At 43.7% G+C, this 13,314-nt stretch overlaps 1 protein-coding gene across 1 annotated transcript in view; it reads left to right on the top strand.

Moving 5' to 3' along the window:
• LOC147438735 (uncharacterized) overlaps nucleotides 1-13,314 on the top strand; it is a 61,313-nt gene that overhangs the window by 20,386 nt on the left and 27,613 nt on the right. Inside the window, exons 2-6 of the mRNA XM_086484733.1 lie at nucleotides 9,646-9,749; nucleotides 9,854-9,940; nucleotides 10,013-10,088; nucleotides 10,960-11,034; nucleotides 11,130-11,183. Coding sequence (XP_086340859.1) covers nucleotides 9,646-9,749; nucleotides 9,854-9,940; nucleotides 10,013-10,088; nucleotides 10,960-11,034; nucleotides 11,130-11,183 — 396 coding nt within the window. The remainder of the gene's footprint in view (nucleotides 1-9,645; nucleotides 9,750-9,853; nucleotides 9,941-10,012; nucleotides 10,089-10,959; nucleotides 11,035-11,129; nucleotides 11,184-13,314) is intronic.

The following is a 13,314-nucleotide window of genomic DNA, read 5'->3' as shown; positions in this document are numbered from 1 at the left end:
CCTTGGCATAGGTCTGCATCTTCGTGTGTTATCCATGTACCCAAAGGTGTACATAATTCTTAAGCTGTGTTAGAGTTTTGGTGAACCTGGGAAATTACCTTCCCTTCATAAGATCCTTAGAGCGAAGACGCTCAACTTGACGATCCCTTGGCTCGATCTTAGAGCAAAACCCGCTCATTAAATAACTAGGATTTCAATCCTTGGATTCCTCGAGCACAGGCCGTAGTCGTCGCTTGTTCCTTCTCTCATAAAGAGAGTGTTCATTCATTTGTGCGAAAAGCACTATCACGTCCTCCCTGACCGGGTAGGGGGTGTGGGCTTAAAGAGTATTCAAGCTTAATGAAAGCTTTTCTTTGCTTGGAATCTCGGAATGGTTCCTTCCTTTCTGCCGTCCTACTCAGGGCATGGCATCCCTGCAACGCTTTTCCGACTCTGTTTCCAGAGTCCTGTTCCTGCAGAGTAACTCCGCTTTCTTGGACACGAAGTCCTTTCCTTGGGAATTTCAACTTCCGGATCACATCTTGAGAGTCTACCTCTCTTCAATCCGTGGATCTGCTTCCCGAACGTGGGTACGAAACCCTTGGGCTGATCTGGCTCTAGTTCCTCAGAGCACTTTTATCCTGCAGAGGCTCATGCCTTCCTCTGCTCCTACTCCCTCACGAAGAGGAAGTACACCTGCAATCAAATACTTAGAGATCATAACATAAAAATCGTACCTTCAAAGTCACGACGCTCGTAACGCAACTCGGTTCTGGAAAAAGCAATTCCCCGGAAGAGATCTCTGCATAGAAAATCCTCTCTTCCAATCCTACACACAAAAGAGGTGTGTTCTCGGGTTCCTTCTCGTAAATCAGCCTACTCTACGACGTTTATGGGCTGAAAACAGAGAAAAACAGCAGCTTGTTGCGATGAAAACACGCTCCGTAGGCACTTCTTCGCGAGGGAACTCGCGCACTGGGTCTTGACGACATCTGGTACACTTGGGGCAGCCATGGGCATCACCGGCAACGTCTTCTTTACGGCTGAAATCTGCAGCAGCATCTCTTCCTTGCAAAGATTGGTCTTCCCTTACCGGGTAGGGAGTGTTGGTTTGTAAGGTACTTAAGCTTGATAAAAGTTGTTCTTTGCTTGAAAACTCAGAATGGTTCCTTCATAATTTCCTACCTGCACTAGCAGGCAATTTGTTGGAGAACTACCGGATACCAGATCAATCATGGGTCTTCCGGATGGTTAAGCAAAGTAGTTCATCGTATAAAACAATGTTCTGACTCAACCCTACTCTCATAAACACTCGAGAGTGATTGTCCTGGTTAGACACATGCATATGTCGTGCATAAAAGCAATACGCATTTTATGAGTTCCTCAAAGATTTAACTTTGATCAAAGATCTGCCCTCTCACTTAAAGTTTGAGGGTCAAAAATTCAGGAGTTAGATTGAGTTCTGTTACTCCAAACTTTCTCCGGATAGCAATGTATCCTTTGAGGAGAGGTAACAAAAATTCATTGTTTCTGTGTTCAATGGTTCTCGTCCCACTGCGGGGATTGTATTTTATGTACATCAAGGTGTACACTTTCAGCTTTTATTGTTGACTCCACCATCTGCTGCAAAGTATCTTGCAGATGGGTTTACAAAATTTGGGCAAAAGTCCTTCGTTAAATTTGTTCATCTTTCCTTCCTCAGAGAGGATCAAGAATGGACCTACCTTGGCAAGAGTGAACCACTACTTGCTTTGGCTCGCTTGTGTTCCTATTGGGCAAACCAATCCCAATCTTCTTGAATGCCCTCCTCAAAGCGTAGAGGAAAAAAAATTTGTCGGAGAATTGAGCCTTGAATTGTTGTGGTAAGTTCCTTGCAGAGCTGTGGTATACCACCAAGTACTTGCAATCCCCTGGAGGTGTTTGGTCACATGCCTCACCTTCGACACTTCTCAGAAATTGCCGTTTGCAAAGGCAACTTCAAACTGTCGAATAAAAGCAGTAGCTTTCAGGACATCTTCCCTTCCGTCAACAGTATCAAGCTTGACTGGAGTGTTCCTAGGTCTAGAGACCTTCTTCATATCCTTCCCGAAATGACGGGATTTCTTGGCTATGGTTCTCGATTGATGTTCATGGATATCTTCTGGGTTCTGAAGTATCTTGAGCATTCCGCTTCTCAGATTCTCTAGTTTCTTGAGCATCATGCTCTTGTCGCCTTCTCAGAGAATCCCAAGTCTTGTGTCGCCTTTTTGCAGAGAGAAAAAAGAAATTCCAACTCTGCGAGTTTTTCTTGCAGGACTTAGGTTTCCGCCTGCTAACTTCTCTCTTGGCTTGTCATGGCTTCTTCCCGTATCTTCCCAGAGTCGTCCTCGTTTACAGAGAAAGAGAGGAGACCATGCTCTAATACCATTGTCACAAATACGGAAGCGTAGCTGCTCACTCAGATAAATATCATGCGGAATTTAAGAGAGACAATTCATCATGACGAGAGAGAGAGAGAGAGAGAGAGAGAGAGAGAGAGAGAGAGAGAGAGAGAGAGAGAGAGAGAGAGAGAGAGAGAGAGAGAGAGAGAGAGAGAGAGAATTGACACAGTATTGGGGACCAGAAGATGGGCTGGTCCCCCCCCGTCAAGAGTATTCTTTATTCAGGGAGAGTCGTATACAAGCACAAGAACCCGAGGAAACTCCTCCGTTCTATAGTCTTAGATCCGAAGGTCGTTCTTTCCCGTAAAGGGCTTGGGCACAAGGCCGTTCCTTCCCGCAAGGGACTTAGGCGCGAAGCCGTACTTTCCCGTGAAGGGCATTTCCGTGAGACAGGAGATTCTTGCAAAACAAACCACACAAACACGTGACAACAATTTGTATGGCGAATCCACAATAGATACCTGTTGCTCTTGCGCGGGAACAACGACTTCCTTGCTTCGTAGTCTCGCGATCTCTTGCGGCAGAGTCTTCTCTTGCTGATGTTGGTACCTCCTGTGAGCGAGGGCATGTGGTGCTTTTATAGCTCCCTGGCCACGGCACGAATAACTGCTCGCGTAGAGATCGCGGCCGTTTTTTTTTTTTTAAATTTTTATGGCGCTGTTCTACCCGAAATAGGATTCGCTGGCTGGTTTTGTTGCTTTATCTTCTAAGTGACTGCCCACTTATTAAGTGGACGGCCGGCATATTTTAAAATTGGTATGAACCTGCCCTAAAACTCAATAAAACCTTATAAGTTAAAACCAATGCATTTAACAACACTTCCCAGGCGTCCCTGGATGCAACCACATGCACGAATGCAATGCAAACATAGATTCCTCGCGGGAAAGCGTCTGCCTTCTCGTGATTGTTCCTGCTTTTCGTAAAAAGCTTCATTGAACCCATCTTTATTCTTGTGCTTGCGTTCTTACGCGTATTTTCTTACTTAGTTCGGATTTCCTCCTTAGAACCCTTAGTGTGTCCCCTTACCGATGAACCCGTCACCCATCTTGTGACTCATCAGGGACCACCATTACCTGGTCTTCTCCCACCGAACTAATAGGCCAACTCCTTCACGATGCTTTTTGTCACCCATCATATGACACACCAGAGTTGTCTGTTTCCTAATGGCTTTTCTTACAGACCTGTGATTTCTTAACTTATTAGTTAACTTGCGCACATTTCTTATTAAAGTCCTAATTCTAGAAAATAGAACTTAGAAACAAAATAGTCAAATTAGTTTCGGTGGCATACTGATCGACCATATCCTCGAAGCTCCTATGATGTATCGCAGAAATAGCCAGAACTAACGGCTTCCGAGACAAAGCATTTGCCACCACATTCTTCTGTCCCTGCGCATGGACAATCTGGAAGTGAAACTGTGACAAGATGTTCGCCCACCGCATCTGCTTTTCCGAAAGCTGCTTCTTTGGCAAGAAGTAGCGCAAACTCTGATGGTCTGTAAAGACAGTAAAATCTGCTCCGAGTAGGTAATGCCGCCACTGAGTAAGAGCATGGATAACCGCAAAAAGCTCTTTCTCATATATCTGTGCTGTCATCTTCGGCCTAGAGAACAATCGGATCTCGTAAGCAATGACATGGCCTTTTTGCATCAAGACCGCACCTAGACTACGACCACAAGCATCACAATATACTTCAAATGACTTCTGCAAGTCCGACAAAGTCAAAACTGGTCCCGTAGTCAATTTCTCTTTCCATGTCTGAAAGGCAGTCACCTCTGTGGATCCCCACGAGAAAGGGACTCCTTTTTGTGTCAAGATATGCAAAGGGGAAGCAACCTTTGTAAACTTTCGTATGAACCGCCTGTACATTCTTCAAATCGGGCCAATCACGGATAGTCTCTATCTTGGCCGGGTCCATTTGCACTCCTGCTGAGACAATGTGTCCCACAAAGTGTATCTCTGGTAGGAAAAATTCGCTTGTCTTTGTATTAATCACTAACTTGTGATCTCCTAATGCCTGAAAGACCTGAAGCAGATGATCTGTGTGTTCTGCCTCATTCTGGAGAAAACAATGATGTCGTCAAAAAAAGTGGCAACAAATAGTCTGTACTCTCGAAAAATCCTATCCATCATCCGGTTAAATGTCGCAGGAGCATTGGTTAAGCCAAAAGGCATCACCAAAAACTCAAATAACCCAAAAGTTGTCCGAAAGTCTGTCTTGTAGACGTCTCCCGGCGCGATTCGGATATGATGATATCGACTCTTCAAGTCAATCCTGCTAAAGCAAGAGGATCCCTGTAACCTGTCGAGCATATCATCGATCCTAGGAATCAGAAATCTGTTCTTGATGGTGATTTTGTTGAGAGCTCTATAATCGATGCACATTCTCCAAGATCCGTCTTTCTTCAAAACCAACAACATTGGAGAGCAATACGGTGAAGTAGTAGGCTGGACAAGACCCTTTGCTAAGAGGTCTTTCACTTGGTTCATAATCTCTTCATTCTGTGCTCGGCTCACATGGTAAGGTGGCCGGTTTGGTGGTGTGCTTCCAGGTATCAGATCAATGGTATGATCTTCATGACGAGCAGGTGGTAACTCTCCTGGTAGGCCCTCTGAGAAGCAATCGGCGTGAGAGTGGAGAAAATCTTTGGGTTCTTTATCAAGTTTAGACATATTTGTCCTATCCTTATCGCTCAATTCTTTCATAAAGATCGAGTAAACAAACAGACTGGATTTCATTAATTTTGAAATGGCCGAAGTTGATACAATAGGGACAGACTCGCCCTTCAGTTTAATATCAAGTACAATTGTTCTGCTCTTTTCTGTAGTCAAAGTCACTTTTCTCGCCCGATAATCGACCACGTCGTTGTTCTTGCGGTACCAGGAAATCCCTAAGAGAACATCACAACCCTCCAAAGGCATTATGAAGAAGTCCTCATGCCCCAAATACCCCTGACAATGCAACTGAAGTTTACCAATGACAGGTGTAATGGCTACGTCCCTGCCGGGTGCCGCTAGAACTGCCTCCGCAAGTGGTCCCATCCGATCGGGAGTGATCCTGAGCCGCGCCGCCAATTCCGGTGAAATGAAGTTGGCCTTGGCTCCTCCATCAAAGAAAATCAGGGCCTCTTGATCTTTCACTTTGCCCCAAGCTCGGCAAAGTTCTGTACTCTCGGCCATGGTGTCGGGATCGGTACCCACACAATCTGGAACCAGTCCTGTTTTCATCTTGCCTTTTCGTCCACGTTCCTCAGCTGCTGTCGAACTCTCAGGCCTGTCGCCGTCCTTATCAGTCTGTTCTTTCAATGCCTTTTTAGGGCACTTCGCAGAGATGTGTCCATGTTCCCCGCATCCAAAGCACTTCCCCTCCTTGATGAATCGAGCTCGCTCGTGAAAAGTAAGCTTGGGTCGTGCATCCTTTTTCTCTGGGTTGCTCTTTTTCTTTTTACTTTCATTCCTAGAAGTCTGTTCGGCTCGTTGTGTCATGGCCTCATTTGTGGGGTAGGTCAGGCTGCCAGAGTGAATGGCAAAGCCCCGCTTCGCATGACTCATCAACTCCTGAATAGAAGCTGACTTTTGCTCCAAGCAGTGATCTCGGATCTCTGTAGGTAGACCCAAGGTGAACCGCTCAATCTGTTCTCTGAACGAGATCTTCTTTAATGAAGAGGCATCCGAAGATGGTTCCAAGCAGCTCGTATATCTCGTTCATATTCTTGCGTTAACCAAGAAGAAATAAAAAGCTTCTCAAATTTCAGCCATTTAACTGGCACAGTCTTGTTTAAAAGAAGCGTGGACCACCAAGTACGAGCATTCCCCTTAGAGTAAGAGGCAGCTCTCCGAATCTTGGAGTGCTCTGAATAGCGTCCTCCCGCGAAGGCGATGTCAAATTGTTGTATAAAAGACAAAGCCTTCGAAGCATCTGAGTATCTTGAAAAAGTATCAAACTTGATCGAGTGGCCACCTTCCTTAAACTCTCGGACTTTCTTGCTTTTATCTTGGAGAAAGTCATACTGGTTGGCTTTGTAAAAATTCTTCTTGTTCGCATAAAAGTTCTCATCATCGGAATCTGAGCTGTCTGTAGACGAGTCCTCAGTAGAACTGTCAGTCTCTTGGCGAGATTTAGCCTTCTTTGCCTTTTTCTTGCCCTTTTCGAAGCTTTGTTTCTTGCTTCGCTTTTACCTTTTCTGTCTTCTTCGCTCGAATCTGAAGAGCTAGAAGAACTGTCAGAAGAAGAAGAAGAAGAACTGGGTACTCCTTCAAATCGAACACGCTTCTTCTGTTTCTTTGCCTTGTCAAAAGTCGACTGACGACCCAAATATCCCAGGAAGTCAGTGCTTTTCTTCTGCTTTTTGCCGTGCTTTTTGGCTTTCTTTTGCGCGTCAAAAAGCTGAGCAATCCGTACATCAACCACCTCTTGTAATTCCTTCTCTGAATACTGTGATCAGAAGGTTTCTTGAGAGCAGGTTTCAGGGGTGGTGTAGCGGTTTTCTGCCACTGCGCATGCACTTCCTAAAAAGAAGTCTCGCTCATATATTTTGCCAATTTCGGATCCTTCGCAAAACTGAGCATCATCTTTGTTGCATCGCCGATCAATTGACGACGCTTCATCTCTCTTTGCTCTGCCTGAGTAGGCCGAGGCGGGCCATACTCTCTGTCGGAATCTTCGTTGTGATCCCTGCTCGCATCTCCAGATGCAGAGGGAGTCGACTGATCCTTGCGTGAAGCCATAGGTGCCGCGGAATTTTTTTTTGGGGATCGGATTTCCCGTAGAAGAGAAATCGGCCGTGCTCTGATACCACTGTAACAGACTTGGACACTCCAAGTCAAGAATCAATCACCACAACACCAAATAACCACTTCGAAACAATTCACAGATCACAGTAGATTTACAATGGCCCGACGGAGTTCCGTGCCTAGAGATATTGGCCCCAAAGACTAGTGCCCCTTTCGATATTTCTTTTTTTATTAAAATCAATGTTAGAGTACAAAGAGCGGTTAGGGTTTCACTCTCAGACTCTGCGTCCAGATGCCTTGAGAAGTGAGGCCCTCACCGCGTATATAAAGATTACAAGGGATGCTCAAAAGAAGAGCCCCAAAAGCTTTCAGTCAAAAGCAGTTTCTCTCTCTCTCTCTCTCTCTCCAATTCTTGCGTGGCCAAAAGCTGCCAAAAAAACGTTGCTAGCTGCTTTTTTTAGCCTCCGCAAATTCCGGGAATCCGTACCTGCTGCCACGTGGCACTGGCGCCAGTTTTTTAGGGTTTCCAGCCACTTAGGGTTTCAGCCAGCAGTTAGGGTTAGGGTTTCTGGCAGAAATTAGGGTTTCTGCTGTCGGTAGCCACGTCATCACTTTGTGACATGTGTCTTCTCTAGGAATGTCGGAATCCCATATGTTATGAGCATGGTCATATCTCGTGTGAACTCGTGTGATGAGTGCATAGGTGTGTCCATAGCAAACCACATGGCACAAGTCACCTCCCCCTTTGGAGTGCGCAACCGCCGAATGATGGCTGGAATGAATGGATCTCCCAAGGATCATACGCCCGTAGATGATCAAGGAGGAAAACCTCATGCTGATGGTGGAGCGTTGGTCCCATGGAGAGCTTGAAGCTGCTGATACCATGTGTACTGGCGACTGATACCATGTGAGATTGTGTGTGTGCGGAAAAAAGAGGAGAGAGAGAGAGAGAGAGAGAGAGAGAGAGAGAGAGAGAGAGAGAGAGAGAGAGAGAGAGAGAGAGAGAGAGAGAGAGAGAGTAGACACAAACGCTATGTGTGGAAGAGGGGGTGATTAGCCCATATATATGAGTGCCCAATGTGGGCGCTCAACTCAAGTGGGCGGCTGGTCTCAAACTTGGGCGGCCGAACACCTATGCTATGGGTGGCTAGCCTGGAGACACTAGCTGTACAAGGAAGTGCCCTAGACCTGTGTGAAGCAGCATAGTGGTGTAAATCTAACAGAAAACACATCAAAGTCTGGATTTGAAGTGTATAGCTTCCTCATATCATCAAAGTCATGATGAAACACTGTTGTGACGGTGGAAATATGTGGCTTGTGAGATAGAGCATTTGCAACCACATTCTTGTTGCCCTCAAGATATACAATGTGGAGGTGAAACTATTATGAAATGTTTGCCCATCTCATCGGCTTGTAGGACAACATCAATTGAGACAGGAAGTACTATAGACTGTGAGGATATGTGTGCATTTTAAATTTAAAGTCTACACTCAAGCAAGTAATTCGTCTACGGACTTAAAGCATGAATCGCTTTTCCTTGGAATGACACATATAGGTATATTTTTTAGTCGTATAGTGTACATGCAGACTTCATTGTGAAGTTTTCGTCCGAGTTACGACCAATGGATATTGTGCTGATTCTTTCTATCTTTTGTGGTGCGTATACCCTATGAACTACCTCGTTTTTGTGCTAATTTTTCCATTTTAGTGCTTCTTTTAGTGCTAGGCTTCAATATGGTTGAGTTTGCCCTTGATCTCCGGAGTCATGACAGAAACTTAGTAGATTGAACTTTGTGTTGATGTGTGCTCATGTGTGTGTGCATGTGTTGTGTTGTGTTTGGGAGCGTATGTGAGTACCTAGTTCTACACCCGCTATTGGGCATTGACGACATTAGTGGGGATGTCGGTTATTTAGTCAATACTATGCATGATGGAGCTGATGGCTATATTGTCTTTTGGGTGACTACCATGGGTCTATACCTTGCACTTACGGGTGAATCTGGGCTTATCCTGGATTCATCTAGGTCGCTGTATGTGTTGATGTCTGCTCAGTGTTGAACTTTGTGTTGATGTGTGCTCATGTGTGTGTGCATGTGGTGTGTTGTGTTTGGGAGCATATGTTAGTACCTAGTTCTACACCCGCTATTGGGCATTGACGACATAAGTGGGGATGTCGTGGTATTTAGTCAATACTATGCATGATGGAGCTGATGGTTATATTGTCTTTTGGGTGACTACCATGAGTCTATACCTTGCACTTTCCTTTAAGGGCGAATCTGGGCTTATCCTGGATTTATCTAGGTATATATAGATCGCTGTATGAGCATGCCTTGGCATTTATCACTCATGTACCATGAGACCTTGCAACTATTTTAAGAAAATGTAATACATTCTGTATTATCAATTAAACAGATCATGCTTCATAAATTTTCACAAAAGTAGGCTTTGATGGAAGAGATAAATTGCTCATTTCTGAACATTGCATCTAGTTTTCTAACTTCAAATCGTTTTAGGTGGAGTCGTTGCTTGACAGAGATGGGTTTACACTTGAAGAGCTTTTGGATGAGGATGAATTGATTCAAGAGTGCAAATCGTTGAATACCCGCCTAATAAATTTGTATGTAACTTTTTCCGTTTCAGTGCTGATTGCCAATTTGTAGAGGAAAATACCAATGTTTGATCAGTTATGGTCCTTGTGTAAGAAGATTTCTTTTGATGCAGCCTTAGAGGAAAGACGCAGATTGAACAGCTTGTAAAGTATGTTACCGAAGAACCACCTGAGAAAGCTGATAATAAAAGGGCTTTCAAGTGAGTATAATTGTCTGATATTTTGTAGATTAGTACAGACCATTCAAACCTTCATGCTGGACACTTCTGCAGATTTCCTTTCATTGCATGTGAGATCTTCACGTGTGAGATTGAGGTTATAATCAAGACGATGGTTGAAGATGAAGAGGTATGTGTTTTGATTGATCACTATCTTTTGAGCAATGTTTTCTTGGCTAGGCATAATTTCAAATTTGTCTTTGCTGTCATGACCTTTGACCAAGCGTACTTGATCAAGTGTGTGTTTTACACCTACCCCTGGTCGGCTGATTATGTGAGTACGGATCTCATAGCTTCTGTCAACTCTTAGACACGGCGAAGATAATACTCTTTTACTAAAGTAAAGGTTGTCAAGCTTTGTAGAGTATGCTTATTGTTGATGTACAATTCTTCATTCTAGATCCTTACATTGTAGAATCTCAGTCTATTTTGGGGATTAAAAGATTGCACCTTATGTCCATGTGTTTTGTGTAGCCCTTCTCTTAGTTCATAAGTTTATACCTTTTTTGGCTTGATCAAGTTATGTATAACTTTTACCGTGAACTTATTTGATTGTATCAATACTACATTATTTCAGTCATCACGTTATAACCTCTATTATGTGACAAACAGATCACCATACAGAGAACAATGCCCAGTTATAAATGTCTGCTTTAACATTTGATTCTACTTCTAAAGTCACTCTGTTTTGAAGACTATGAGCTTTAGGAATAACGCACTGCTATTCATTTTGTCTGTCTTGAGGAAGGTCTCAATTTTTAATTTTGGTTGAGCAAGAAGCCATGAAGTTAAGGTAAATGTAGTGCAACCTCTAGCACCAATCCTGCATATTATGTTGAATTTACAGTAGCACTAACAAATATGCTTGTTAAAATTTGCATTTATCTCAGTTTGCTTGCTATTCCGTTCATGTGACGTGTTCCTTCAGCTTTCACATCAAACATAACTTGATCAGTTGTCCTCTTGAAAGAATTCATACCAAGAACCTTTTTTTTTGGCAGTTGATGGACTTGCTATTCTCTTTCTTGGAACCAGATCGATCCCACGGGACCCTGCTTGCTGGATATTTCAGCAAGGTTTACAGTTCAAGGCACACTTCTTTCTGGTTCAAAGGCTTTAATGCAATTGCAAGCATGGCCCTGATATTCAAGTATTTTGTTTGCTGATGTAGGTGGTCATTTGTCTTCTACTGCGGAAGACAGCGGCAGTGATGAGGTACTTACAGGTGTGTATAATTTATTAAAGGTACCCAATCTTGTGGCTATAGACAAATTGCATGTCCACATACCTGCAACTTATACCTGGAGTGACAAAGTCTTGCTTGATAGTTTATATCTTAATGCAAAAAAGAAGGCGAGAAGATAAAAGCGAGATGCGCGTAGATGGCAATGTTGCATTATACAACTGTTAGTTGAAATGTTCTCCAGTAACATGTTCATCTTACAAAAACCTATGTGAGCAAGTAGCGGTACGAAATCAAGCAAGATGCAAAAATAAAATTAATAGACAGATTGTTGTGTTTGTATACTTGTGACTACCTTTTGCTGCCGTTTTTTTAAGGTTAGCAATACATCATCTGGAGATGATGGAATGGGAATGGGGCAGTACGGGGAATATGGCCACAGGCATAGAAGAAGAACGTATTGGCATAAAAGATATTTAGCTCCATGCTGTAGCTAACTGTAAACTAGAAGGCTTTTAACTTTAGTAGCCTAAAGTATCACTTTTGTGACAATTTTTAAGCAGCTATTAGTTGTTTTTGCATGCTCACAATGTATCCATGTGTTTGAAGGATTTCAGATGCACCACAATTGCGGCTCGTATGACAAAAAGAACAAGAGTTGACAAAAAATCCAGAAAGATATTGCTTTAAGTTTTGGCTAGAATGGAACTTGAGAGGAAATGCTGACAGTTGAGAGCTCAAGAGGCTCACGGCTCACCTTGATGGCAAGAGGGGCTAGATCCTTGAGCGTTAGGGAGATGGATGGCTTGAGCTGGAGGGAGAGGGCACTTTGAAGGCTTGAGCAAGAGCGCAAGAGGGAGAAATTTCATTTGAGCAGTTGAGCTCGTGTGCATTGAGCAAGTAAGCTTGAGCAAGAGGGATATTGAAAGATGGTGATTGTAACTATTTTGACTATAGTTAAATCAATGAATTCCATCAAGTTTTCTCAACCGGGAAATTCCCGGTGCGGTCGCTAGTTGTGGAGAATTTCCTGTGTGTTGGAGAGATTAGTTGTAAATAAGTAGTCGGACTCGGTGGAGAGCGTGCAAGTACAAGCATGATTTCTTGTGATTGTAGAATGAATCATTTTTAAAGTTCTTTTAAGGCTTGTCCATACTCGGGGTTGCTCGATACAATTTATAATGTTTTTCTTGCGCTGAGGTGTTAGGGAATAAAGGCCTAAGTGCCTTGTACTTACTAACTTATAAGTTAAAAGTCTTATAAGTGAGGGGGCCCAAGTGTGAATGGCCCCCTAGTCACTTACTCATATACTCAAAGGTCAAGCCCAAAATGAAATTGTGACTTCTCCCAGATTTTTCTACGAGCGTTCTCTCTCTCTCTCACGTTTTCTCTCTGCGTGAGCTTCTTCTGCGCCACCCTCCTCTTCTCCTTCACTCTCATTGCATAGGATAGCAAGTGGGCTCTCTTTCCTGCTCCCCCACACATGGTATCAGAGCTTTAGGGTTTCCAAGAGAGCCATTTTCGCAACACAGATCAGAATTCTGTTCTTGCTCGTTGCGGGAAGGATATTCAACCGTTTTCGATCAACTCTGTCGCGAAGGGATCCTCTCTCCGTGTAGAATCGACCTCCGGTGACAGTTTTCCCAAAATTAGGGTTTCAAAAACTGGCGAACAGCAGCCTATTTCTGCTGAAATTGACCAATTTCGGGGTCAATTTGATGCAATTTCATTAGGGCAAGTCTCACAGGTCAATCTTACAGGGGTTTCCACCAACGAGGTTCTGAAAATTCAGCAAAACAGGTGTTTACAGGTCTGATTTTTGCCCCAAAACAGGGAATTTCAGCAAGCAAATGATGTATACACCTTGTGGAAACCTTTGGTAAGGGTTTGGCAGTGAATGTACGCCGTTTTGGGGTGATTTCGCGTGAAATTTGCTCGCTGTTTTTCTGTAACAGCAAGCTGTTTTTTGTCCGATTGCGCACATTTGGGCGTGTTTAGGTCGGCAAAACAGGGTTTCAGTGTTTGTAATCTCACTCAGAATGGCTTCTAGCAGTGAAAGTGGCAATTTGTTGCACATTCGCAAGCTTGAAGGGGCCCATAACTTTGCTATATGGAAGAAGCAATGTTATAATGTGATGTTGCAGAAGAAACAGGCGAAACCTATTAAGTTACA

The sequence above is a fragment of the Adiantum capillus-veneris genome, chromosome 16 (assembly GCF_014529385.1).
Source record: "Adiantum capillus-veneris isolate H3 chromosome 16, ASM1452938v2, whole genome shotgun sequence".
Taxonomy (NCBI): Eukaryota; Viridiplantae; Streptophyta; class Polypodiopsida; order Polypodiales; family Pteridaceae; genus Adiantum; species Adiantum capillus-veneris.
Note: the sequence above shows the minus strand (reverse complement) of the source record. Positions and strands in the feature narration are given on the sequence as shown.